A 26,036-nucleotide genomic window follows, 5' to 3' on the forward strand; every position below is an offset into this window, starting at 1 on the left:
TCCGGCTTCTCGCAGGTCTGCGAAGCGCTAGGGGGCCGCAGAGGAACTGAATCTCTGCTAGGCTGCGACTACCCCGGAAAGGGTCCGCGCTGCCGGGTGGACGCCGCGTCAGCTCGGCAGTGGGGTGAACCCCAGGTTTCTGTGTCAAGACGCCTGGGTTCTATTTCTAGTGGAGCTGTTGACTCAGCCCGTAATTATTTCTAATCACTTATTTACATATGCAGATCACCAATCCCCGGCGCGAAGGAGGAAGGATGGCGTGGAACTCAACCTGTGACCAGGGAAACTGAATCACTGGATGCCTGAGCGAAGATGCGTCCGATGTGGGAAACTGGGCTGGTCCCAGACGTTTTCCCAATTCCCACCAAACTGGAAAAGCCAGCGCGAGCAAGGGTGAGAAACATGCCTGGAACCAGAAGGAATCAGTACCAGAGGAAAAGACAGGTACATCCCAGGCCAACAGAAATGAAACAATGAGTGGGCGTGAACTCGGAGTTGAGACGGGGGACTTGCGGCCCCTAAAGCCCCTGTCACCTTTAGGGTCTGCTCTGGAGTTTCTGCACCCAGGACCTGCACACCCAGCCCTGTTTTCTGAGGATCGGTGCCCCGTTTGCTCACTCCTCACCTGTCCATGGCCTGCGCCTCCTCCCCACACCCTGGAGTTGTAAAAGGCTGCTCTCTATGGCCCCAAACTCCAGAAGCGCATTTCCAGCAGCTCGCTGACACTTCCACTTGTATATCTAAACAGGTACCTCAAACTTTTATTTATCTGTTTATTTATTTTTGGTCTTTTTGTCTTTTCTAGGGCCGCACCTGTGGCATCTGGAGGTTCTCAGGCTAGGGGTCTAATCGGAGCTGTAGCCACCCGCCTATGCCAGAGCGACAGCAATGTGGGGTCTGAGATGCGTCTACAACCCACACCACAGCTCATGGCAACGCTGGATCCTTAACCCACTGAGCAAAGCCAGGGATCGAACCTGCAACCTCATGGTTCCTAGTCGGATTCATTAACCACTGAGCCACGACGGGAACTCCCAGGTACCTCAAACTTTTAAAAATGACTCCCTCAACCCGATCCTTCCTATCACCTCCCCCCGTCACACACTAAATGACACCCACTCTCCATCCAGCTAGGAAGGTGGGAAATCCAGATTCAGGGTGCCCTTCCTCCTACCCCCACATCCCACCCATCAGCAAGCCCTATAGATTCTATTTCTAAAAAATGTCTTTTTTTTTTTTTTTTTTTTGTCTTTTTGCCATTTCTTGGGCTGCTCCCAGGCTAGGGATCTAATCGGAACTGCAGCTGCCAGCCTACGCCAGAGCCACAGCAACGCAGGATCCAAGCCGCGTCTGCAACCTACACCACAGCTCACGGCAACGCCGGATTGTTAACCCACTGAGCAAGGGCAGGGACCGAACCCGTAACCTCATGGTTCCTAGTCGGATTTGTTAACCACTGCGCCACGATGGGAACTCCAAAAATGTCTGCTATTGATCAACTTCTCTCAATTTCCAGACTTACCAACCTGGTCCAGCCCCCCCATCATCAGTTTCCTGGTCTGAAATCTGGTCTTCTTGCTTCCATTCTCCCCCCTACAACTCACGGTTCAGGGAAGAGCCAGTGATCACTCTTTTTAAGAAAGGAAATAAGATGTCATCAGTCTCCTCCTTAAAACTCAATTGCTTGTAACATGGCCTCCAAGCCAGGTATCATTGGGCCCCCGAGATCGTTCCCCTTCAGCTCCCCCACCCCCGACCCTGCTCCAGCCTCTCCAGCCTCCTGCTCTTCCCCCAGTAGGCCAGGGCCCTTCCCACGCCTCCCGCCTTCCCTTCCTTCTGCCAGCACGCCACAGGCCTGTGCCTGGCTTCTCATCCTTAGGTTTCAGCTCTTCGTAGAGGCCTTACCCTCCACCCGGCCTACACGCCACCTCCACAAGCATGTCACTTTGGTTTAGTCTCTTCGCAGCCCTGACTTAATGTGTGTTCTCCGTTGACAGTGGAAGCTCCATGAAAGCAAGGACCCCAGCTCTTCCGTTCACACTGTACCCCCGATGCCTGGCACCAGTTAGGTGTCAGTATGTGCTTGTTGGATGGATGAAAGAATGAATGAATGGCAGCCTTTGGTTCCAAGGTTTATTAACAGTGACCCATCTTCTCTGGCTCCTCTTCGCCCCAGTTCTCCACCCTAGCCACCCTCCCACTCTAGGGCTTCCCTGCAGTCCTGAGTGTTGAAGCGGGGGTAGGAGAAACCTGGAGATCATTCAGATCTCTGGCTTTCAAATCTTTCTTTTTTCTTTTCATTAATGCAGTAAAACCATTCTTTTCAAACACCAAATCCCTCCTAGAACCCCGACATATCAAATATATAAAGCAGGAGTTGCTCTTCTCGAAGGGAGCCGTGTAGGCCTTACGGCTCTGAGAAATAGCCGGTCCGACACTACGGCTCCCCTTCTTTCAGTTACTGGGTACAGATATGTCAGTAGAGGCCTGGAGAGGCGCCAGCACCTGCCCCTCTCTGAGCAGGTCACAGCCTCGAAGGCCCTTGGCCCTGTGCTCCCTGCGCAGCAACTTGCTGGGTTCTAGAGTCTTCCCAGCCAGGGCAGAGGACACTCCCAGCAGCGTCTGCCACGGGGAGAGCCCGGGTCCTTGGTTACCTAACCCCTCCGACTGCTGGTCGGAGTCATGTGAGGGGCTGGCCGGGGGGTGGACTGGAAGTGCAGGGAGCTGGGGTGGAGAAGCCAGGCGTCTGTGTGGCGAGGCCACTGGGGCTCGGGGGCTGGGGGCTGGAGGGCTGGGAGGGGTTACCCAGGCCCACGGTGGCCTCTCCCTTCCTCAGGATGAGGCTGCTGAGCTCCTGGAGCAGCTGCTCCTCCAGGGACCCCTGTGCCTGGGGGCTGCTCTTTGAAGGGGGGCCTGGGGGGGGCTCAGGCCGCCTCTCCTCCCAGCCCAGGGGGCCTGCCTTGGGCAGAAAGGGTTGATCAAAGGACCGCTGGCTGGCCAGGGGGGTCTCTGGCTTGGCTGTCTGTTCCCGCCTGGTGGAGAAGGAGGCGAAGGGGTCCTCGGTCAGCTCGGGGAAGGCCCCCACTTCCTCGTACACTGGCTCCTCGTACACAGGCTCCTCCAGCTCCTCTTGCTCCTCCACAGAGCCCTGGGATGACTTCATCGGCTGGATGGGAACGGGGCCGCCGGAGGCAGGCACAGAGTTAGAGTTCCCGGGTTATCAATCGCTAACATTTATTGAGCGCTTCCTTTTGACCAGATGCTGCAAAATGCTTTGCGTGTATGGTATCAGAACAACCCTGTATGATGGTTACACTGCAGGTGAGTGAGCTCAGGTACAGAGGGGTTAAGTAATTTACCCAAGATCACACAGTAAGTTAATGGTGGAGCTGGGGCTTGAACCCAGGTCTGTGGGACTGTAAAACGCATTCACTTAACCACGTCCCCCCTGTTTCTCAGGTCCTGTGACCACTTCCCCCTTTCCTCACCGCATCCCATCATCCCTCGGTTTCCTCATTCCTTCTGGTCCCAACACATACACTCTCTTACACACACACACACACACACTCACTGATGGCCTGCCTTAGGACAAGGACAGAGAGCACATGCTCAGGCAGCACGGAGGGACACAGGGTGGCGGGCGCGCGGCTGGAGCGGGCGGCGTACTCACAAAGAACATGGACAGGGTCCTCCGGTTGTGAAGTCGCCGCTGGCACAGGTGGGGGAAGCAGGGAGGGAGAGACACGGAGACACAGTGAGGCCTGGCAGCAGCAGGGGGGGTGCAGAATGGGGCACAGAGAAGGCAGACGGGGGCACCAGGCTGGCAGACACGCCACTCCCGCTGCAGTGTGGCGAGGACATGGGCAGGGATCCGGACGGGGTTGGGGCAGGAGAGGGGCACCTCACCAGGGTCTGATTGGCAGAGAGGAGGGTGGCCCCACTGTCGTCCCCGCGGATGGGCAGCAAAGGCATGGTGCCAAACTTCTGACGGGCAAGGTCAGAGGAGGAACGGCGTCGTAAGACCACTGGCTGCTGGTCATCGTACTGGAGAGAGGGTAGGGGGTTGGCACCGGGGGGGCAGGGGAGGTACTGAGGGGTGGCGCTGGAGCCGCAGACCCAGCCCTCGGCTCTCTCCTGCCCCTCACCTGGGCTTTAAGGATGCTCGTGGTCCAGTCCCACATCTCATCCTCGTCCGTGCAGGACAGCTGGCTGAGGGTGATCAGAGGGGAGTCAGCAGGAGGGGAGGGGGTCACAACTAGAGGGACGGAGGACAGAAAAAGCGAGGAGGTGAAGGCCAGGGCACCTGGCTGGGCCACAGAAGAAGCCAGGCTGGGAGCTACTCACAGGTGCATCTTCTCCAGAATCAGCGTGAAGCCCCACCTGGGAGGCAAAGGAGACGAGCGATGGGTGCTCGGAAAGGCCAGAGGGCTGCCGGCAGGAAGGCTCTAGAAGCGAGGACTGGGGAAGAAACTCACGGGGTGGGAGGCTTGAACTTCTTTCGAATTCCCAGGTAGACCTTGGCACCTTCCAGAGGCCACTCCCGCTCTGGCTTAGAGCTCTGAGAACACGAAGGCGGTCGGCGCGGTTGGGAGGTGGGAGGAGGATCACGGGGGCTTGTGAGGTCAAAGGGTCACCGAGGGCCAAGGGCCACGAAGCCACGCGAGGGAGGAGAACACCACGGGCTGCAGAGCCGGAGCGCCGGGGCCCGCACGGCTCCACCCGCACGGCCACCCAGCACCCTGGGCGCTCCCTGGGGGGGCGGGGGGGCCGCACCTTCTTCTCCTTGAGCAGCAGCAGGCAGCGGCCTCGCAGCAGAAAGAACCTCTCCTGGAAGCGGTTTCCCAGCAAGCGGGGCGGCTCCTCTCGACACCGCAGCAGCCCCACCCGAGGGCTCTCCCGCCGGATGCCTGGGCACAGATGGGCAGGGCTAGGTGCTGGGTGCGGGGTCCCTGGGCGAGGCCTGGGCAGGGGGCTGAGGGCTGAGGAAGGGGGCTCACCTGTGAAGAGGCAGCCGGCCTGAGCCAGGGAGACTTTTCTCAGCAGCAAGGAGGCCGAGCAGGGCTCTGGGAGCTGGCACCACTGTAGGGCCTGCTCTAGGACTCTCTCCTTGGGGTGCAGGGGCCGCTCTAAGAGGCGAGGTAGCTATCAGCCAAATCATCCATCCACAGCCTGGAGCCCCCAACTTTTTAGCCCCCAGACACTCATTCATCCGTCCGTCCCACCATCCAGCCAGAGACACTGGCTGCGCACTGACTGTGTGCCAGGCATGCGTTGCCCTGGGCAGACAGTGGGGAGCTTGAAACACAGTCTGCCTCCGTGAAGTCCAGGGCCTTTCGAGGGAGCAGAGAGTCAACCGATGAGTAGGCAAAGCAATTCACTTTGAGAGGACACTAACTTTGAGGGGACAGGAAGTGGAGAGGGAGCAGCAGGGCGCCTGAGCCCGGGGACCAGGCCCGTCCCTTCCAAGGCGGCGTGTGAAAGCGAGACTCGGAGGCCGAAGGACTAGAGGAGCAAGCCCTCCTGAGACGGGAGGAAGAAGACGCCAGGCGTGATGAAAGACGTGCCCGAGGAACCAAACAGCGGGACCTCCGGGCCTGAGATGTTTTAAATCTGAGATGCTCTGAGATGTGCGAGTGGAGACGTCAAGTAAGCAGCGGGGAGTGAGAGTCCGGCACTCAGAGGAGAGGGCGGAGCCAGACAGAAACATCTGAGGAGCAGCTTATTCCCGGCACTTAGAGCCGTGGGAATGGATGCGCTCATCCAAGCAGGGGTGTAGACAGGGAAAGGAGGAGGTGAGGATCGAGCCCTGGGTCCCCCCAACCTTCGGAGCCTGGGCACAGGAGCCGCCTTCGAGGCGGAAAGGAAGCCGGGGAGAGCACAGAGCACCGCCGAGAGGGCGGGACCCACGGCCCGGCCCGTCCCTCACACGTGTCCGGGGTGACCCGGCCGTCTCGGGTGCGCGGTCACACTCACCCAGCTCCCCGTGCTCCCGAATCTCAAACGTCACCCACAAGTCTGTCCCGGCTGCCGTGCCCCGAATCTCCAGTACCTGGTTGGTCAGCTCCTCGGCGGTCAGTGTCGGGGACACCTGGGGTCGGGGCAAGAGCAGAGGCCCCAGGCCTGTCTGGCCATTGTCCTGCCCTCCATCCTCTCCCCTCCCCTCCTGTCCCCGCGGGACTGACCTTGAGGGTGACACAGTTGTCCGGGAGCTGCTGCTCTATAAACACCTCCATGATGAGGTCCCCGGCCTGGGACAGCTGAGGCCGGGGGGACAGAAACCAGGACACAGACGGTGCAAAGGGTCAAGGTCAGAGCAGCCCGCGGGCCACCTCTTGAGTGCTCCCCACAGCAGGCTCCTTCCGGGCCTCACCCTGGTCACCACCCAGGCCCTTTAAGGAGCACAAACTCCCAGCCCGGCGGGTCCGTGTGTGGTGCTTCCCTAGGCGGTGAAGGCGGTGGGCTCCGACTGGCCCAGTCCCTGCACTGCCACTCGCTTCGGTACGACCTGGAATAAGCCACCCTCCAAACCTCATTTTCCTTATTTGAAAAAACGGGACTATCTACCTGCTGGTGATGCTCGAGAGAGATAACAGGTGCGGGGACTGTAAGTCAGCTGTTTGCTACTCTATGTGTTTGTTTGTTTACTATTTATTGCTTTTTTTTAGGGCCGCACTCGTGGCACATGGACGTTCCCGGGCTAGAGGTCGAATCGGACCTGCAGCCACCAGTCTACGCCACAGCCACAGCAACGCCAGATCTGAGCTGGGTCTGCAACCTACACCACAGCTCAGGGCAATGCCAGATCCTTATCCCATGAAGCAGGGGCGGGGATCCAACTCGAACCCGCTCCCTCGTGGATACTAGTCGGGTTCATTACCGCTGATCCACAACGGGAACTCCCTGTATTTGCTATTATTCTCACTCTTTGTCTAACTCAGCTAACGCTTCCTTGGCTCTCTTACACGTGGAACTGCAGTGCTTCTGCGACCCTTTTGTAGGAAGAATTCTCATGGTGCAATAAATGGAGCAGGTCCTAAACCGAACCCCCCCCCAAAGCGCTCCCCTCCCTGCGTCTCTCATCAGAGAGCCGAGGGCCCGTGTCTAGAAGCAGAAGGTCACCTTCCCATCTTGATGTCCCCTCCTTGCCCACTCAGGAGTCTCGAGTCAGGACACGTTACCTGCACATCCTTCCACGTGGTGATGAGGCTGACCTCCAAGTCAATCTGAGCTACCTGGTCAGGGTCGATCTGCAGCAGAGCCACAAAGAGGTGTGTGTGCGTGGGGGGGGGGTGTGCATGGGGGTGTGTGTGCGTGGGGGTGTGTGGGGGTGCGGGGGGCCGGGAAAGGAGGGAAGCAGGGAGAGAGGTGTAAGACCACAGCTTCTGTGGGCGAGGGTCAGAAGCCAGAAGAGTGAAGAACCAGGGGGGCAGGGACGTTAGAAGGGAGGTGACAGGGCTCTGGGAGGTAGGTCCTGATGCAGCACGGCTCTCAAAGGGCTAAGGCTGGGCCCCTGCTGGGGGTGAGCAGGATCCAGAGCCCACGAAGAGGGACTATAGGTCAGGGCTCAGGCACGCTTACATCAAAGACAGAGATGTAGCCGTCGATGAGTTCCTGCAGGACCCGCACCTCGTGCTCCCCCCGCCCGTCCGTCTGGAAGATGCTGGGTGCAAACAGCAGGGCCAGGTTCCGCGTGCACATCTGGTTGAGAGCCGCACACTTCTGCACCCTGCGGGGGGTGTGGGGTCATGAGGGAGGCAGCTTCGCTCACGCGTTCGTCCACCCCTCCCTCGTCCTGCAGTCCGTGGAGTCCCTGCTGTAGGCGAGGCCCTGGGTCAAGCACCCGCCACATGGCAGTGAATCCGACACCGTCCTGGCCTCGAGGAGCTCACGGTCTAGGGGAGAGACAGACCTATGCACAGGGTCAGCACATGTTTCATGGCAAATGATGGATCGTAAATATTTCAGGCGTTCAGGCCATACGCTGTCACAGCTCCGCACCCCTGCTCTTGTAGGGTGGGAGGAATCATGGGAAATACATGACATGGCTTTGCATCTGATGTATAAAACTTTATTTCCAGTAACAAAGAGTGGGCTGCGTGCGGCCTGCAGGCCACAGTTGTCCAGTCCCTGGGAAAGCGTGTAATCGGTCCCCTACAGCTGAGCTCCCTCTGGAATCCGTTAAAAATCTGTCTCCCCACGAGACTGTCCAGGGAGATTGGCCTCTTATTCTTCTGTGCATCTCTGACATCTAATCCTTGGCCTGGCATGGAACACCGAATAAAACAGTACTGATGGCTCACCGCTTCTGCAGGCTTGCTGCATACCTGCCAGGTGCTGGGGTAAGACGTTTACAAGGAAAATCTCACGGAACTCTCATAAAACCTAGGAGGTGGATGCTATTCCTTGTACCACGTTCCTTTTACAAAGGAGGCAACGGAGGTTCAGAGAGAGCAATTAACTTATCCAGAGCCACGCGCTGGGCCGGTGGAGTCAGGCAAGTCTAGGTCTGGCTGACCCCAAAGTCCGCCCTGCGAGCCTTCGAGCTGTGACACCTTCACTTAGCAGCTGTCTGTGGGGCGGCTGTGAGGACGTCGGCAGGGGCCTGGGCAGAGGTGACGGGGTCAGGGAGGGAGCCTGCGGGGGTCTGGCTATACTGACCGATAGAGGTGCCCAATGAGGGTGGCCAGTGTGCGGCGGTTGACCCGGGGCAGAGAGCCAATCACTTCTTTGTATTTCTCCAGGCGCTGATGCTTCTGGGGCAGCTCTGGAGATGGAATGGGGGAGGGGTGGAGAGGATGGGGGAAGGGAGAGTGGGGGGCTTTTTAGGGAATCAGACTCAGGATGGAGAGTCTCTGCCTCCTTCCCGCCCTGCCCTGAGCCGCGTCCCTGGTGCTCTTCCGCGGGGTGGGATGGGGGGAGTGTGGGGGAGGGGAGTCTCAGGGATCCTGGCGGGGTGGGTGGAGTTCCCCGCTGGGCCTTAGGTGCCCAGGGAGGAGTTCTTAGGGATCCCGGGAGTACCAGCAGCCTCCCTCCAGCGGGGCAACAACCGTGCGGAGGTCACAGGGTCATCGAGCTCTCGAAAGAAGCGTTTGAGCGTGTCGGTGACATCCTCCACGAAGTGCTCCCCTGGTCGGAGCTTCACGGACCGGGCATCCCGCCGGAACTCAGCCAGGAGCCGCAGGCTGCGGGCGCGGGCACCCCCTTTCCGGTATACGCCCTCCAGCCGGAGCCCTGAGAACAGTCAGCATCTCAGCTCACCCCTGCCCCAAGCCCCGCCACCCCCAGCACCCCATCTGTGACCCCCCTACATGGCATGTGGCCGTCGCGGGTAGGAGAGTTCGGGAGGCAGACCTCAGCCTCAGCTTCTCAGGCCCCTGCGCCAGCCCCCATCTTCGGAAGGCCCTTCCCGGCCAGGCGGCCACACACAGCAGCCCCCGCCCCTCCATCTCCCCGCCACCGACTTGCACCTTAATCAGCAGCCTCCGAAATCACACTGTACTCAGTCCCCGGTATTCACGGGCTGTCTTTAGGAATTCACCCACTTGCTAAAATTCACCTGCAACCCTCCAATCAAAACTTGCTGTCACGGTGAACGCGGGCAGAGTGGGGAGAACTCGCAGCTACCGAAGGACATGTTCCCGGCTAAGGCCTCACGTGGTAAACATGTCATTTTCAGGGTATACTTAGAGTCACATTTTTTGCATTTTTGTGTTTCTTTTTTTTTGGAGGGGGGTGGATCTCACTGTTTAAAATTGCCTCCATGCGCTGTCCTGTGTTCTTAAGTACAAGAGGCTGTGATGTGTCTTGTGGGGAAAAATACGTGTGTCACATTAGCTTTGCTCAGGCATGAGTCATGGTATTGCTGGCTGTGGATTCAAAGTCAACAAATCAGAGTTCCCGTAGTGGCTCAGCAGAAACGAATCTGACCAGCATCCATGAGGACGCAGGTTCAATTCCTGGCCTTGTTCAGTAGGTTAAGGAGCCGGCATTGCCATGAGCTGCGGTGTAGGATTTGGCTCAGATCCTGCATTGCTGTGGCTGTGGTGTAGGCTGGTGGCTGTAGTTCCAATTCGACCCCTAGCCTGGGAACTTCCATATGCCGCAGGTGCGGCCTAAAAAAAAAAGAAAAAAACAAAACCCAAAGTTAACGAATCAACAATATATACTAAATAATTGTCTTTAAAACAGACTCAGAGATACCAAGAACAAACTGCAGCTGCAGATACAGTGGGGAGAGGGCTGGGAGAGGGACAGGAGAGCAGCAGAATGGGGAGGAGAATAAGAGGTATAAACTCTTAGGAATAAAATAAACTGCAAGAATATTCTGTACAACCCGAGGACTACAGTAAGGGTTTTATAATCACTCTAAAGGAAGTATGCCCTTTAAAGACTGTGGAACACAGGAGTGCACACCTATAATTTATATAACGCTACACAGCAACTACACGTCAATAAAAAATCATAAAATAAAAAACTTTTAAAGAGGGAAGCTTAAAAAATAAAGGGTCTCGGGAGTTCCTACTGCAGCTCAGTGGATGAAGAACCCGACGATACCCATGAGGACGAGGGTTCGATCCCCGGCCTCACTCAGTGGGTTAAGGATCAGGTGTTACCGTGAGCTGTGGTGTAGGTCACAGATGTGGCTCGGATCTGGCATGGCTGTGGCTGTGGTGCAGGCCGGCGGCTACAGCTCTGATTCCACCCCTCGCCTGGGAACCTCCATATGCCACAGGTGTGGCCCTAAAAATAAAGCGTCATTAAACAGAAACACACTCAAAACAAGGTTATGTATTGACCAGCTGATAAAAATATGTCCAGCGTTTCCCAGGAACCTCGCCCTGTATTTCCACTGGGGCAATGGTTCAGCATTCGCGCATCCAGCGTTTTCAGGGACTTTATAGAATGTAACCACTGTGAATAACGAGAACGGCCTGCATTCATTCCCTTTATTACCCGTCTCCGCCAGCTCTGAGCTTCACAGAACCTTCCTCGTTCAGGGGAACAGCTCTGTAAACAGGTGCTGGATGCAGAGTGGCAGCGCAGGCACCGTGGCGGCGCGGGACCAACACCCACCCTTTCTCTGGGCTTTCTCCCTGAGCTCTGACTTGGCTGCTCCCATGGATGCGGGGAGAATGGGCAGGGGGCAGGGGCTGGCAGGGCACCAGGCTACTGCCAAGGCCTGGAGAAGGTCACGAGCCACAGACGATCCACTGTCCACGGGGCAAGCACAACTCCTTGCAGGTGCGTGGATGTGCCTTTTTTTCCCCTTTACCTTCCTCCCCAGTTTTCTGTGAATTTTCTTCCCCAGGATTCCAGCCTTTTAAAGAGGGTTTGTGGGAAACAAGATTCCATTTGGTCCTTACTTGGGAAAGAGGCTAAAGCAGAGGCCAAAAACTTACAAAGAATTCTGGAAACCCCTTGCAGAGCTGACCCTGTAGGCCTGGAAAAGCTCCCACCCAGAATACGGCTGCTCAGACAGACCCTCGAGGACTGTGCTGCCCAGCTTGGCCCTGGCCTGGCGCCTGCCCCCTCTGTTCTCCATGGCTCTGCATCTCCAGTCACCTGCCAGGGCCACCCTCCTGCCATGCCCACACTCCAGTAACAGCTGCCTTAGAACACCTAGTACCTGCAGGTCCCAAGCGAAACGGTTTTGTATCCTATCCCACTCTCGCAACTGTCCTGGGAAATGAGACTGTGAGGAGCCCCATTTTAAAGATGAGGAAAGTGAGGCTCAGAAAGGCAGAGCAGCTTGCCAGGGTCATAGGCCCACGCTCCCCAGCCTCCACCGGCTCGGAGTCAGCCAGTACCCACGCACCGTGCTGAGTGACAAAGCTGATGCAGGCGTCCACGATGATGGGGATGTCGCCCCGGCTCATCTGCTGCTCCTGCAGCCCCGTGCCTCCGCCACCGGCTGCCCCGCCAATGGCTGCGCTCCATGCGGAGAAGTCTAGTCGGCCCTCTGCCTGCAGATACAGGGTCCTGAGACCCGAAAGACCTGCGTCAGAGCCGCGCCAGGGGCGTCCTCCAAGAGGCCCTGAAGCGCAAGAACCACACTTCCCAGAGTCGCCAGCAGGGGGCAGCAACACCCAACCCGCACAGGGCCCCGGGGACGAGGGAAGTGACTTTGAGGAAGTGAGCAGTGGTCCAGCAGGCCAGGGTGGAGGGTGCGGGCTGTGCTCTAGATAGAGGGGCCCGGGGTCAAATGTAGGGGCAAGACTTACCTTCCAGTCTCCACCAGAACCAGATGCTCTTTCTTCTCTGGGGTGTCAGCTGCTGAGACCACACCTGGGAGGAGAATGGCGGGACGTTAATCATTATCGCCAGCAGCACAGTGACAGGTGGTTAGCAGGTGTCTAGGTGTGCAGGGTCCACGCTAGGAGCCTTGCAAACAACACTACATTAGATCCTGTGCCTTACGTACTGCTGTCTCCGTTTAAGAGGTGACACGTAAGCTCAGAGAGGTTAAGTGCCTTGCCTCAGATTGCCTACTATAAAATGGCAAAGCTGAGCCTGAAGTCAAGTTTCCCGTCACCAAAACCTTAAAACGTTATCCTACAGTGTTCCTCTTTTAGGGGGAAATGAGAGTTCCAAGGCCCCTCTCCCTGTCCCCAACCAGCAAGTGGTTCCAAATGATGATGACAATGACATTCATGACACATAATATTTATTACTTATGAGATGCCTCCTGCCAGGCTCTGTGATAAGTGTCCGACACGCACCGCCTTTTCTGAAACGCGATACAATACAATCATTGTGCCTCTTGGGAAGATGAGGCAACAAAGGCACAGAGGGGTTAAGTAATTTGTCCAAGGTCACACAGGCAGGAGGTGATGGAGGTGGGTTCTAAATCTGGGCCATGGGACTCCAGAAACTGTGCCTGAATCCCCTGTTCTTGCTGTCTTCCACAGGGAGCCTCAAGAGGAAGGTCCACGACCCCGCCATGGCCACCCTTCACCCCGTCCCCGGCCCTGCTCACTGATCTCCTGGAGCCGCCGCAGATGCACCATGTCTTCGGGGGCTGGGGGGCCGGGGCCTGGTGCTGGACACAGGAAGAGGTGGTCTCCACGCAGAAGTCCGAAGCCAGCCAGCCAGAGGCCAGGGGCCAGGGCGGTATGGGAAGGGGACCGCAGCCACAGACGGCCCAGCCGCAGCAGCCCAGGGCCCAACAGCTGGTGACAGCTCAGCGGCGAGAACCACTGCGAAGCAGGAGAGGGACGTGGGGAGAGAGGGGGGCGGGGAGAGAAGTAAGGGGGGGACCGGGAAAGGCACAGAAAGCCATGCCGAGCCAGCAGAGGGAACGGGGAGTGAAAAGGGATAGGGGGAGAGTGAAGGAAAGACCAGAGAAGGAGACGGATGGATGGAGAGAGGACAGTAAGGCCATTCGGTCACTGTGCTCCGGCCAGCAGAGCAGCGCCCGTGCGGCAGGCAGCCCAGGCCCCTAAGCGGGGTGCAGCGGTAAGACAAAACGAGCAGCCACCGGCTAGAGGCACGCTGCCCGGGAAGTCCTCCGCTCCGGGGGCGCGCAGGCTATTTGAAGGGCTTCTTAGCAAGGACCATTCGAGATGACCCTCAGAGCAGTGCTTCTCAAGCTACCTCGAGCAGGACTCGGCAGAAGGAGCAGGGAGTTGTTTTTTTCCTAGTTTCTCATCACTAATGAATACTTTCATTAAAAAACAACAGAAAACGGGAATGCCCTGGTGGCTTAGCAGTTAAGGATACAGCATTGTCACTGCTGTGGCGTGAGTTTGACCCCAGGCCTGGGAACTTCCACGTGCTGAGGGTACAGCCAAAATGACAACAACGAAAACCCCACCACAGCAAAATGAATTCCTAGGAAAATGAAACGAAAAAGGAAAGACACAAAAGAGAAGCCCCCGATTTAAAAAATTAGATGCCACACATAAAATCCCTCTGTCAAGCTGCTATGAAAGGTTCTAAATGCTGGCTCTCAGCCCGGTCTCGGGCCCTAACGGAGTCCCAGTCTGCAGCCCACACTGCCTTAAAGGGGATTTTTAGCAAGTGGATAATAAGAGGCGACCTGGACCTGGCCGGGAGGACCAGGGGACAGCCCTTACAGGACATGGGACAATGTCTTGGTGTGAAGAGTTACGGGCAAACCAGGAGAGGGGGTCAGAAGCCAGATCCATGGAGCGTTTCCTCCCAAGTGTCAGAGGCAGAGGCCACCTGGCGAGGCCAAAGGGAAGCCCTTGGACTTGAGCAAAGAGAAGTCACCAGCCACCTGCAGGGCAGCAGCTCAGAAGAGGTCAGCCGCAAGGGGTTAAGGAGGAACTGCAGGCTCCTGAGCATACAACCCTCTACGAAGCTGTCGGGAGGGCGCCAGGGTGGCGAGGTGAAGGTGGAGCAGGGCTGGCGGAAAAGCTGTTTAGGGACGGCAGACACCGTCGTCGTCGTTGTCGCCATCTGCACCACAGATGGAGGGCTCGCCGCGTGCCAGGCAGTGTGGGCCTTGCGTGTCCCTTGATCCTCAGCCTTCGGAAGTGGGGCTTTTACACCCACTCTGCTCACATGGAGGGGCTCAGAGGCTGGGAGCCGGAGGACTCAAATCCCAGGATACCTGACTCTGGCACCTCAACTTTTTTTCCTTTTGGCCTTGCATGTGGCCTGTAGAAATTCCCGGGCCAGGGACTGAACCCCAACCACAGCAGCAACCCAGGCCACTGCAGTGACAACAGCAGATCCCTACACCTCTGCACCACCAGGGAACTCTATCTAGTGCCTGAACGTTTAATGCCAGGCAGGGTGTGCACGGTGCAAGGAGACCGGCTTGTCTGGGAATGCAGAGGCTGGGGCAGGTGCAGGCGGCTTTGCCCTTGGACTTGGAGAACGAGGGGCTGAGGGAAGGGAGTCGGAGTCAGAGGCAGCCTCTCTGCGGGAGGAGGCCCAGCACAGTGAGGTTTGGCCTGTGAGCTTAGAGACAGAGGCCTGATTTTTGTCCTGGGTTCGCCTGCCTCCTAGCTCTGTGGCCTTGACCAAGTGACTTCACACCCTTTGAGACTGAGTTTCTTTTGGTGTGAAATATTAATAATTCTGACCTCTGAGGGCTGTTGTAAAAATTAAATGAGATAGCGCGTGGACAGCGTTTAACCCAGGGCCTGGCACAGAACGAGCGCTCAGTGAACCTTAGCTCTGAGTGGAGGGGGTGGCAGTGGCTGCAGGAATAGGAGGGGACAGGACGGGGCAGATGGGGACAGGGGACCGTGCTCACCTTGCCCACGGCACTGGTCCAGGCCTCCAGACTGTCGGCTCCATCGGTACCAAAATGCTGGATCCTCCCGCCCGTGAGAATGAGCTCAAAGGCAAAGGGGAACCTGGAGACACGAGGCCCGGGACGGGAGAGCAGGTGAGCATCGGGCTGGTGGCTCCGGCTCAGGAAGGGGGCTTCGGGGACCACGAGGGCCTTACCTGTCGAGGTCACCTGGGTCCGTGGGTGGAGGGCTCACACCCAGACATACGACATCCTGGGGCTGGATGAGGCTGAGGGGTTCAGGGCTGCTTTCGGAGACAAACATCTCCAGCGCTGCACCCAGCACGCACCACAGTCGGGGGGGAGCTGCGAGGGGAAGCGGCGGTCAGCAGGTGGCAGAGCTCGGGTTCCACTGTCAGAACTCCGTGTACCAGACAGTGACTCGAGGCTAAGCCCTCCGCCACCGTATGACTCACGCTCTTCAGACAGCCCTAAGAGGGGGGTTCTCTATGCGCTTCTGCTTTGCAGATGGGGAAAGTGAGGCTCAGAGGTTGAGCAGCCGGGAGAAAGCAGCAGGGCTGGGATTTGACACCCACAGTCCGACCGCAAAGCACAGCCTCTCGGCCTGTGTCCCCAGCACCCGGCCCCGCCCAGGGCAAGGCCCCCCCTTCCCCTCCAGTCCTGTCCTCCCCGTCCCTCCCACTCATCCCGCTCTCTGCCCGGCTCCTCCCACCCCTGGGCTCCCCTCTCACCGTCCCGTCCCCTGCGAGGGGGTGGGGGGCCAGCTTTATTGCTGATGGGACTGCAGTACAGGAAGCTGCTGTAGGTGGCAGGCACGACCACCTCATTGTACACACCAGGGGAGGGGTCTGCAAAGGACAGAAGCGGTCAGGCCAGGGCAGTGGGGTGGCCTGACCCCCTCCGGGAAGGGTTGACTCAGAGAAGACAGTGGAACCCAACTCCAAAGGCAGCAAGGCCATGCAGAGCCCAGGGTGGCTGGACACCTTGCTGCCCCGATTAGAAAAGAGGCACCAGGAAGTGATGAGGCTTCTAGGCCAACCAGTCAGCTCTGGGTGGAGGCTCAGAACACCGGTCATCCTCTAAGTGTCTCGGGCCCTTCTTTGGCTTGACCAGTGGAGACCAGCCTCTTTTTTTTTTTTTTTTTTTTTTTTTTTCTTTTTATGGTCCCACATTCAGCATATAGCAGTTTCCAGGCTAAGGGTTGAATCCGAGCTGGAGCTGCTGGCCTACACCACAGTCACAGCAATGCGGGATCTGAGCCACATCTGCGATCTACTCCGCAGCTCATGGCAATACCAGATCTTTAACCTGCTGAGCGAGGCCAAGGATCGAACCCACATCCTCATGGACACTGTGTCAGGTTCTTAAAGTGCTGAGCCACAACGGGAACTCTGACACCAGCCTCTTTAAGGTGACCATTTCTGTGGTCAGACTCCCCCAGGGAGGTGACACCTGGCCTGTGGGTTGACCCTGTCAGGGGTAGACCAGCACCAACATCTCGAGCATCCAGATCCACTCCAGGCAGTGGTCATCCCTGGTCATTTCATAACAGCCAAAAATAGGATCCAGAGGACGTGGGAAGCTGGGAAACTTCCCAGTTTGGGCCACTGTGATGGGCTGGCTGAGGGGTAATTGGGGCCCCCGGCAGAACCAAGGCACAGACGGGGGCGGGGAACTCTCGTGGGCACGGGAGACCTGAGGACAGGACACCAGGGAAGCTGCCGTCGAGGGCTGAGGGGGACCAGGACTCCTCTCCCTCAAAAGCCTCGACGCAGAGAAGCTGGGTCATGTTCTTTAGCAGGTTGGGTCCTGCCACGGCTGCACACAGCGCCTACGGGGGGAGAAGGGCCTCTGTCAACCACGAGACCCAACCAGAGAGCCCTGTGGACAGTCTTCCCGTCACTGCACCCGCCCGCCCTCCAAGTCTGGGCCTTTCACGCAGAGGGCTCGCCCCAATCCCTGCTCGCCGCCCGCCTTCCCTCCTACCTGCAGAAGCTGGCTGTGATCGGGGTGCTGGGGGTGGGGCTTCCGGAAGAGCCCAAGCCGGTACTTCCGGGAGATGAACTCTCCCCGGGAGCCGGGGGTGCTATCTGGATGCAGCCCCTCACCTGCGGGCAGTGCCCCTGCCCAGAAGCGGTTGGCACGATCATTGCCCAGGACAATGAACAACTGTAGGGTGACAAGGGGCAGAGGCAAGGGACAGGAACTCAAGAGTCCCCTGACATTCCAATCCCGTCCCCAGGCTGGAGCCAAGGGCTTCTTCTGGCTCTGCTCCCGATCCCCTTCCCCCACCTTCTCCCCCTTCTGCCCCCTCACCTGCACTATCTCATTGCTCCAGACGCTCGTGTCCAGCTTCAGGCTCTGCACCTTGGAGATCCCGGAACCCAGGGCCCGGTGCTGACCTGTTAGGGTGCGAAGGCCAAGGGCGCCCTGAGCCCTCCTGCCTCCGACACCCTCCCTCTGCCCGTGGCGCCGACGGCCCCAGGCTCACCCGCGCACTGCTTGCAGATGACCACGCCCAGGTTGACAGCGGCCCAGTCGGGGCGCGAGGCCCCGCAGTCGGCACAGTGCCGGTTGGCGCGATTGGACCAGATCTTCTCAGCCACCTCGTAGTCAGACAGGGTCTCGGTTACTGCTTCCTGCAGAGCGGCCGCCCAGCTCTGCCGAGCACCCCCAGACTCGGCTGTGAAGCTGGGGGGGGGGAACAGCCAGTCCGTGGGCAAGGATGTCCCCCTTACCTGGCCCATCCCCCGGCCATTCCTCCGGGAACCGCCACCAGCCACACGGGGACCAGCCCAGACCCTCCTGACATCCCTGACCCTGTTCACTGGGCTCTCAGCAGTTCACACCCACTGACATTGGACCCCTGGGCGCCCCTCAAAAGTCTCGCCCCTAGCCTGCGCCTGTCCGTCCGGGCCCCACCTGAAGCAGCGATGCGGCGTGAGCAGGTCGAAGCTGCGGCTCTTGGTCTCCCGGACGCTGCAGCCTTGCAGTTCAATGAAGCAGATCCCGATGCCCAGAGAGAAGGCCTGGTGGGGCCGAGGGCAGGCACAGTGAGGCCCGAAGGGGCAGCATCAGGCCTCAGGGCCCTGGCCCGGCCCTCCTCACCTGCTCGCTCTTGTACAGCGCCAGTTCTCCGGGGCTCAGCGCAGCAAACACCTTGGCCTTGTGTCCCCGCAGCTCCAGCATGCCCGTGCGGAGCGGTCGGGGCGGCTGTGGGGACCGGGGGTGGCCCAGGAGGCGCTGCTCCTTCAGGCAGGACTGCAGCGTGGAGCACCATGTGTCCCGCTGAGCTGGCCGGGGACGGGAAGCCGGTTGGTCAGTGGGCTGTGGGCTCACTCGGCCTCCCCAGCCTGCCCTGACCAGGGTGGGGGGCGCGCTGGGGGGCTCTGGCCCTTACCCTCACTCTCTGTGCGGAACACAAACACCCTCTGGCCGGTGATGACCTGGAACTTGTTGTCCTTGCTGCTGCGGGTCATCTCGATGGCAGTCAGAGGGATCACTCCCTTGGGGAAGGGGTCCTGGAGAGACAGCCCATCGACCCATGGGGACAGGGACTCAGTGCCAACTTTTAATGAGCTCAGCACTCATTCCACAGGCAGTGGGCTATGGCTGCTAACCTAGCGCCTTTAGGTACTGGCATCAGTCAGGCCGTGCCTACCTCCCACCGTGGCGGGAGCGGCCTTCCAATCCTGAGCCTCTCTCAGCCCTCCTCCCCCTCCCTCGCCCCAGGCCCCAAGGAGCATCTCCGGGACCCACCTTATCGCTGCCAAAGTACATCAGACTCCTCCCATTGAACTGCACGAAGCGCCTCTGGAAGACGTAGTTTCTGGGGAAGGGAGGGGCGCCATCAGTTAAGTGCTGGAAGCTGCACCCTGGGGAGCCCCTGGGATCCGGGAACACTGGAGACCTGGCCTCCACCCCCCAGCCTCCCGCCCCCCTCCCCTTTCCTTCCCAGCAGCCCCACCCTTGAGGGGAGAGCTTGTCTAGCCAGCCGCTGAGCAGGGGCATGGGGCGGTCTGCCGTGGAGGAGAAGCTGGCATAGGGTGAAATGAGGTCATCACTGGGGTCCGTGTCCAGGGCGGGCAGCGAGAGGGGAGCAGCCCCGGGCAGCTCAAGGCTGGCATAGCCCGCGTCCTCCCGTGCCTCCAGATCCTGCCTGCTGAGCCTGGTGGGGGGCGAGAGAGAGACACACGCCCATGGTAGACTTTTCATTTGAGACATTTCCGTCCCTCTCCCTGCCATTAGGGCCACGTGGTGGACAAGCTGGGGAAAGGCTGTGTGGATGGCTTCCTGCCTCAGTTCCCTGTATCTTGTCAATAACTCTAATTGGTTCTTTCTCTGAAAAGGTCTTGCCTTTCCTCTCCCTGGAGCAAGCGCCCATCAGTTCTCACCGAGTTGATGGCACCTGCCTAACTGGTCACCTGTTTCTCTTCTACTGTCACCCTCCCACCAAATCTCAATTTTCCCACTAAACCTCCACACAGCTTTTTTTTTTTTTTTTTTTTTTTTTTTTTTTTTTTTTTTTTTAATGGCAGCACCTGCATCATATGGAAGTTTCTGGGCTTGAATTTGAGCTGCAGCTGCCACCAACACTACAGTTGTGGCAATTTCAGATCCTTTCATCCACTGCACCAGGCCGGGGATGGAACCCATGTCTCTGCAGCAACCTGAGCCACTGCAGTCAGATTCTTAACCCACTGCACCACAGCAGGAACTCCACCACAGAGTTCTTTTAAGACTGCAAATGAGATCATTTCACTTCCTGCGCGAAACTCTGCACTGACTTCCCATCTGCTCTTAGGACAACTCCAAACTCTTGACCAGGAGCCGCAAGGCCTCGTACAGTAAAACTGTGGCAACTCTCCTGACCTCATCCTGTTACCGCCCCCATCGCTTACTGTGGCCCAGTCACCTTTTCTCTCCTAGTTCAGAGCCTTTGCACATGCTGTTCCCTCTGCCTGGAACACACTTCCCTGGGCTGCTGCTTCCCATCCTTCAGCTCTATCTGCTCAGAAAGTCCTCTATTATTCCCCAACACTTCCCAGTGGTTCTTTACCTGAGCTGCACAAAGTCACTTGGGAAACTTAAAAATATCCATATACGACCCTCACACCAGACACTTCTGTTCGAATCTCTGGGAACACGGTCCAGGCATGTGTCATTTTAAAAGTCCCCCAGGCTGGGGTGCAGCCCAGGTTGAGAACTTCTCCTCTCCCCCATTAGTTTCCCACTTCACTGAGAAACTGAAGCAATCAGACGAGAATCCCCACAGACTCTGATCATCTGCCTGATTCTACACACGCACGCGCACACTGCCTTCCTCCTGGTGCTATGAGAAACAGCCCTGTCTAAAGCCAGTCTGTCCTCCGGGCACTCCGCCGGTCCTGGTCCTCTCACCTGCCCCAGGCTATCACCGCTGACTTTCTCCCTTGCTCTCCCCCGCGGCTGCTTCTTCCCCCCCACCCCCTCCGTTACCTGTGAACACGCGGAGCCCTCCGTGCTCTGAAAACTCCTTTCTCGACTCCACCTCCACTACCAATAACCACGCCAACCCTCTGCTCTTCTTTGCAGAAAAACTCCGCAAAAATGCAGTCTTCACATTTCCACCTCCTCCCCTTCCGTCCGCTCCTGAGCCCACTCCGATCAAGCTCGCGGTGCCCGCGCTTGTCAAGTCCCGAGTGGCGGCCAGGTTGCCAGCGGCGGGGTCAGTTCTCAGCGCTCGTCCTGCCCGGCTCGCAGCGGCGCCGACACAGCTGACCTCTCCCTCCTCCTCCTCCTCGACCCTTTTTTCTCATGCGGCTTCTGTGGCATCGACTTCTCCTGATTTTCCTTCTATTTCACTAACTGTTTCTTTTCCACCCGCTTTGCTGATTCTGCCTCTTCCCCCAAAGCTCTTGATCCTGGAGTGCGCCCGGTCCCGGGCGTGGGTGCCCCGCACAATCTCACAGCTGCAGGTGCCCCCCAACGCAGACAGGCCATACCTCGGGATTGCAGGCCAGGCCTCTCCCGTAGAGCCCAGACTCGGATAGCCAGCGGCCTATTTGCCCCCTCTTCGTGGGTGTTCTATACACACCTCTGATTCAACACATACAAAACGTGACTCCTAAGCCGCCCCCAGCTCCCCCGCTTTACCCAGAGTCTCGCCCGTCTCAGCGGGTGGCAGCCCTAGGAACGTTCAGCGGCTCCGAGCAGTGCTGCTGACCTGCCTTTGAGACTGGTTCTTTCAGTTACGGCGCATCTCACACCAGACTAGCCACGTTTCATGCATTCGGCAGTCACACGTGGTTACCGGCCACCACAGCAGACAGCGCAGCTCAGACTGAACGCCCCGAAGCCACCCTCGCCTGCTCGTCTCTCTCACACCTCAGTTCGCCAGGAGAGGCTGCCTTCAAAATACAAGCCAAATCCAACCGCTCCTTGTCCTCTCCACCGCCTCGCCCCTAGCCTGAACCGTCCCAGCTCCACCACCTGCTGGTCTCTCTGCTTCTGCTCCTGCCCACTGCAGACCAGTCCTGACTCAGCAACTAGACAGATCCTTAAAATGCCAAGTCAACACCCATCTGATGGCTGGCTTCCCATTTCACTTAGACTAAAAGCGAAAGTCCCTGTAAGGTCCTCCCCAAACTGGCCCCTTCTGCCCTTTCTACCTCTCTGACGACATCCCCCCTACCCCTCCCTCCCTGGCCCACTCCGCCCCAGCCCTGCCAGCCTAGTCGTCGCTTCTGGACCCCCTGGACACACGGCCTCCTTACACCTCTACTCAACCACTCTTCCCGCCTGCAACACTCCTCTCCTAGAAGAGGGCTAACTCCCTGATTTCCTGCGAGTTTGGGCTTGAATGTCATCTTCTTAACACCCTGGCCACTCTCAGTGAAAACCCGCAGCCCGCTCCTCCGTCCCTCCGCCCCAGCCCTCTTTACCCTGCTCGGTGTTTTCCATGGAACTTACCACCTTTTAGCACATGGCGTGATTCATTTACCTTATGCATCGTTTTGTTGTTTTTTTTTTTAATTGCCCAGGCCAAGGATTGAAGCTGTGCCACAGCAATGACAATGCTGGATCCTTAGCCCCCTGAGCCGGGGGGAACTCCAGTTGTATCTATTGTTAATTGAGTATCTCCCCACAAGGGTAGGGATTTCTTTTCTTTTCTTTTCTTTTCTCTTCTCTCTCTCGCTCTTTCTTTCCTCCCTCCCTCCCTTCCTCCTTTCTTTTTAGGACCACACCTGCGGCATATGGCGGTTCCCAGGCTAGGGGTCAAATCAGAGCTGCAGCTGCCGGCCTACAACACAGCCACAGCAACGCCAGATCCAAGCCGCATCTGTGATCTACGCCACAGCTTGCGGCAACGCCAGATCATTAACCTACTGAGTGTGGCCGGGGCTCGAACCCACATCCTCACGGACACTATGTTGGGTTCTTAACCCACTGAGCCACAATGGGAACCCCAGGAGCAGGGATTTCTGATCTATCCCAAGTATCTACACCAATACCTGGCAATCGGTAAGTGCTCAATAAAGACTGTTAAGTGAAAGAACGCAAAGCACTTCTCCCTGTCTTAAATTATATGTCCATTTATTTGGCCACTTGCTTTACGTCCTGCTGACCCACTGAGTCACAAGCTGCCTGAGGTGGGGACAAGGTCTGCACGATCATCCTATGTCTTGAAAACCCAGCTGGCACAGTGGGCACTCAATGCATGTTTGGCAAATAACAGGATACATGGCTACCACAGGCTCAGCGACTCCTCCCGCTTCCCCCCTTCCTGCCATTGTCCCCTCCAGACCACTCACCTGTGTTCAGCCCTTTCCTGACAGACACCTCTGCCTTCTCTTCTGTCGGGGGCCCCTGGGACCCCCACAGGCTGGACACCATAGTACAGGCAGCCAGGGTCCATGATGTGCACTGGCCAGAGACAGGGGGAGACGGGGCAGAGGCCGGTGGGGTCAGAGACCCTGAAGGACCCCGCCCCCTTTCCCCAACCCCTGATCGCCCACCTACCTGTGCCTGTTGCGGGCCTGAGGGCAGGGGTGGGGGCAGCTGCCTGGGCGCTGTCTGGAGCCCTAAGGGGAACAGTCCGGGGGTCACTAAGGGAGAGAGAAGGAAGGACAAGCCCCCAGGCCCTGCTCCTTCTTGCCCCTGCCCAGCGCCAGATCCCCAGGAAACCAGTCTCACTCACGTGTCCTGAGCCGCCTGTGCCCCGCCTCTCAGGTCCAGGCCAAAGTAGATGGCATTGGGCATCATCTCCACGGTGTTCAAGGCTGAAGACTGCTCAGCGGAGAACGCGGGGACAGAGGGGGACTTCGGGCTGGACTCTGCGCTCCCGGCTGCTTCTGGCCTCCAGAGGGCCGAAGTCAAGCCAGGCCTCTGGGTGGGGGTGGAGCCACTGAGCCCACCGAATACCGTCCTGGGCTTAGGCACAGGCTTGGCGGGCTGGGCTTGGGCGGCTGGGCTGGGTGATGGCTCCATGGCACTGTCCGGCCGGGGATCTGGGGAGCCCTCTGCAGCGCCTGCCTGCAGCAGGCGCAGAATGCGCTTCCGGTGCCCTGTGGCGCTGATGCCCAACTGCCTCAGCTCCTCGTGGCCCAGGCCCCGGGCTGCACCCGCTGTAGCCAGGCCTTGCCGCCGGAACGCGTCTGCATACTGCTCCAGGTGCACCGCGGCCAGCCACACAGCGATGTCCAGGTCCTGAGGGGCAGCCATGGGGGCTCAGGCCATTGCTGGGGGGAGGGGCAGGTGAAGGGAGGGCTCAGGCTGCGATTCCCCCTCCCTGCCCCAGAGTCTGAGGCCTGGACAGGGGGCACCAGACCCAGCCTGCCTTCAAAGAAAAAGCACCAGAGGGCTGTGATCTGGAGACAGAGCCAGCCCAGAACGTCAGAAAGGGCCTTCTCATCGGAGGCGAACCCCTTCAGTGGCAGATGAAGAAACTAAGGCACAGGGAGGGGAGAGGCCAGTGGGCGGTGGTGCTGAGCCCCCAGCCCCGCCACTCCGGGTCTGGGGCAGAGCCCTGCCTCCGCATTGCTCCCCTCAGCTAGGTACGCCTGGGACAAGACGCCGGGCTCTGCAGGGGCCAGGGTGAGAGAGGCCGTGGGCAGGAGGCGCCCATGAAGTGGCCGGATCCCGCTGTGGCATGAAGTGGGGACAGGGGCAGCTGTGGCACGAGAGGAGAGGGGGATGCAGGTCCCACTCCCGCTGGTTTCCAGAGCCCAGGCCCAGGCTCCGGCCATCGTCCTCAGGCCATCGTCCGAATCCCTGGGGCTCCCAGCTCCTCCTCCCCTTCCACCTATTGTCTCCGCTCAGACTTCCTTCCTGTCCCTCCAGCCAGGGCCGCCCCCACATCCTGCCTGCCTTGGTCAGGCTGCCCAGAGGGCCCTGAGCAGTACCAACATCTGGGCAGAGGCCACTTGGGGAGTGAGGATGGGGCGGAGAGCTGGGCCAGAGCGGGACCAGAGGGACGGGACGCCTGGGTCCCCCGGGGCCCCCACTGCGCACCCACCTGCCGCACGTTGTTCCCACACGTGTATGCGCACAGGCGCGCCCACCCTGTGGGGACCCAGCGGTGTGAAATGACATCCCTACCTCTGCTTCCTCCACGCCTCCTTTGTGGAGCTTTCCTTTGCCCCGCGTGTGCCTTGGGACCCGGGTCTCTGAGGCTCTGTCCCATTCGGCCAGCCTGACCCAGACCCTGGTCTATAGGGAGACCTACCTGGACTGGGTCTCCCTGGGTCTCCCCTCTACGCCCTGCCTGTCTCTGCCCAACTCCCTCTCTACCTCTGACCCATCTTTGTCCCTCTCCTCGTTCTCTGTCAATACGCCTCTTGCCTCAGTCTCCAATTGGAATCGATCTGCTCTCGGACCTGCGTCGCTGCCTCTGCCCCTACGGCTCTCTCCCTGTTTGTCTCCTGCGGGGTCCCGACTAGGGCTCCCTCTGGCCTCAGAGGCAGCTCTGGCCTCTCTGTAGCCGGAGCCCCCTCCCCAAGCTAGCGCTGTACCTCCGGCCCTGACTCAGAGCCCCGTTTCCCGGTGACTCAGGCGCGACCCGAGGGCACGGGACTGGGAACCAGGAGGTGCGCGGGGCAGGAATGCGGGGGGGCCAGGGGCCGGGGCTGCGGGGGCTGCGACGAGGGAGGGGGCAAGGAGGGAGGGGGCAGGGGCCGCAAGCGGAGGAGGGGCGGCGGGCGGCGGGCGGCGCGGGGGGGAAGGCCGGGGGGGGGCGGGGAGGGCAGGGCCGCCGGCGCGCGGGGGCCCGGGGAGCCCACGAGGGCCCTCGAGGAGGTGATGGGGAGGAGTCTGCGAGGCAGGGGCCCGCGGGGGTCCTCACCTCACTAGGCGCCCGCCGTCCGCTCCTCGGTGCCGCCGCGCCGTCCGAGGCTCCGGTCCCGCCGCGCCGGCCCCGCCTCCCCCCCCCGCCCTCCCCCGCCGGGCCCCGCCCCGTCCCGCTCGTCGGTTCCCTCCGCGGGGCCCCGGCCGCTCCTTGTGCAAGCGGCGGCCTCGAGCAGGTTTGGGCTCCTTACCCAACCGCGGCGCTTATCTCCCGGCTCGGCCAGCTCGGCCCCTTTAGGGGCCAAGAAAGGGGGGGACCGGAACAGGGCTGGAGGCCGTGACAGCTTTAGCCAGAGGGGCGAAGAGGCGGGGGTGGAACCAGAGCGGGAAGGAGAGCGCTTGCGGAGGACAGCTTTGCGTCCCCTCGGCTCTTCCCGCGGAGGGAGAAGGACAGAGCCCTAAGCCTCCAGGGCACCTGTCCTCCGCCCAGCAGGGTGGCAGGACGCTGGTTCTCAGTTATCGAGGGAAGGGGACCAGAAGCGGGAGT

The 26,036-nt window shown here is 59.3% G+C and overlaps 1 protein-coding gene and 1 long non-coding RNA gene across 12 annotated transcripts; one reads left to right on the forward strand and one right to left on the reverse strand.

Annotated features, from left to right (window-relative positions):
* LOC106509593 lies at window positions 61-2,330 on the forward strand. Of its 2 annotated transcripts, XR_001307246.2 has the most exons (3): window positions 61-444; window positions 541-748; window positions 1,279-1,336. It is a non-coding gene; the product is annotated as an uncharacterized LOC106509593 (long non-coding RNA). The 2 variants fall into 2 exon arrangements; XR_002341950.1 differs by having other exon boundaries at window positions 61-748; window positions 1,279-2,330.
* ARAP3 (ArfGAP with RhoGAP domain, ankyrin repeat and PH domain 3) lies at window positions 2,120-25,632 on the reverse strand. Of its 10 annotated transcripts, none has more exons than XR_001307247.2 (33): window positions 25,548-25,625; window positions 23,406-23,946; window positions 23,228-23,289; window positions 23,020-23,131; window positions 19,194-19,394; window positions 18,986-19,055; window positions 18,627-18,747; window positions 18,335-18,519; window positions 18,149-18,255; window positions 17,718-17,917; window positions 17,543-17,628; window positions 17,213-17,395; window positions 16,922-17,057; window positions 15,958-16,074; window positions 15,424-15,571; window positions 15,227-15,329; window positions 12,977-13,196; window positions 12,222-12,285; window positions 11,816-11,979; window positions 9,019-9,231; window positions 8,659-8,764; window positions 7,579-7,726; window positions 7,179-7,247; window positions 6,183-6,257; window positions 5,974-6,088; window positions 4,998-5,126; window positions 4,774-4,907; window positions 4,476-4,558; window positions 4,345-4,380; window positions 4,146-4,255; window positions 3,907-4,044; window positions 3,671-3,709; window positions 2,120-3,166 (listed from the first exon to the last, which is right to left on the reverse strand). XR_001307247.2 is itself a non-coding variant. In XM_003124002.4 (33 exons), the coding sequence occupies exons 2-33, from the start codon at window positions 23,927-23,929 to the stop codon at window positions 2,681-2,683; spliced, it is 4,638 nt and encodes a 1,545-aa protein (XP_003124050.2). In that variant the 5' UTR covers window positions 23,930-23,946; window positions 25,548-25,632; the 3' UTR covers window positions 2,120-2,680. The 10 variants fall into 10 exon arrangements, 7 of the variants coding, with proteins under 7 accessions (XP_003124050.2, XP_013850738.2, XP_020940592.1 ...); XR_001307248.2 differs by having other exon boundaries at window positions 4,146-4,209; window positions 4,304-4,380; XM_003124002.4 differs by having other exon boundaries at window positions 4,146-4,209; window positions 25,548-25,632.

This window comes from Sus scrofa, chromosome 2, assembly GCF_000003025.6.
Source record: "Sus scrofa isolate TJ Tabasco breed Duroc chromosome 2, Sscrofa11.1, whole genome shotgun sequence".
Taxonomy (NCBI): Eukaryota; Metazoa; Chordata; class Mammalia; order Artiodactyla; family Suidae; genus Sus; species Sus scrofa.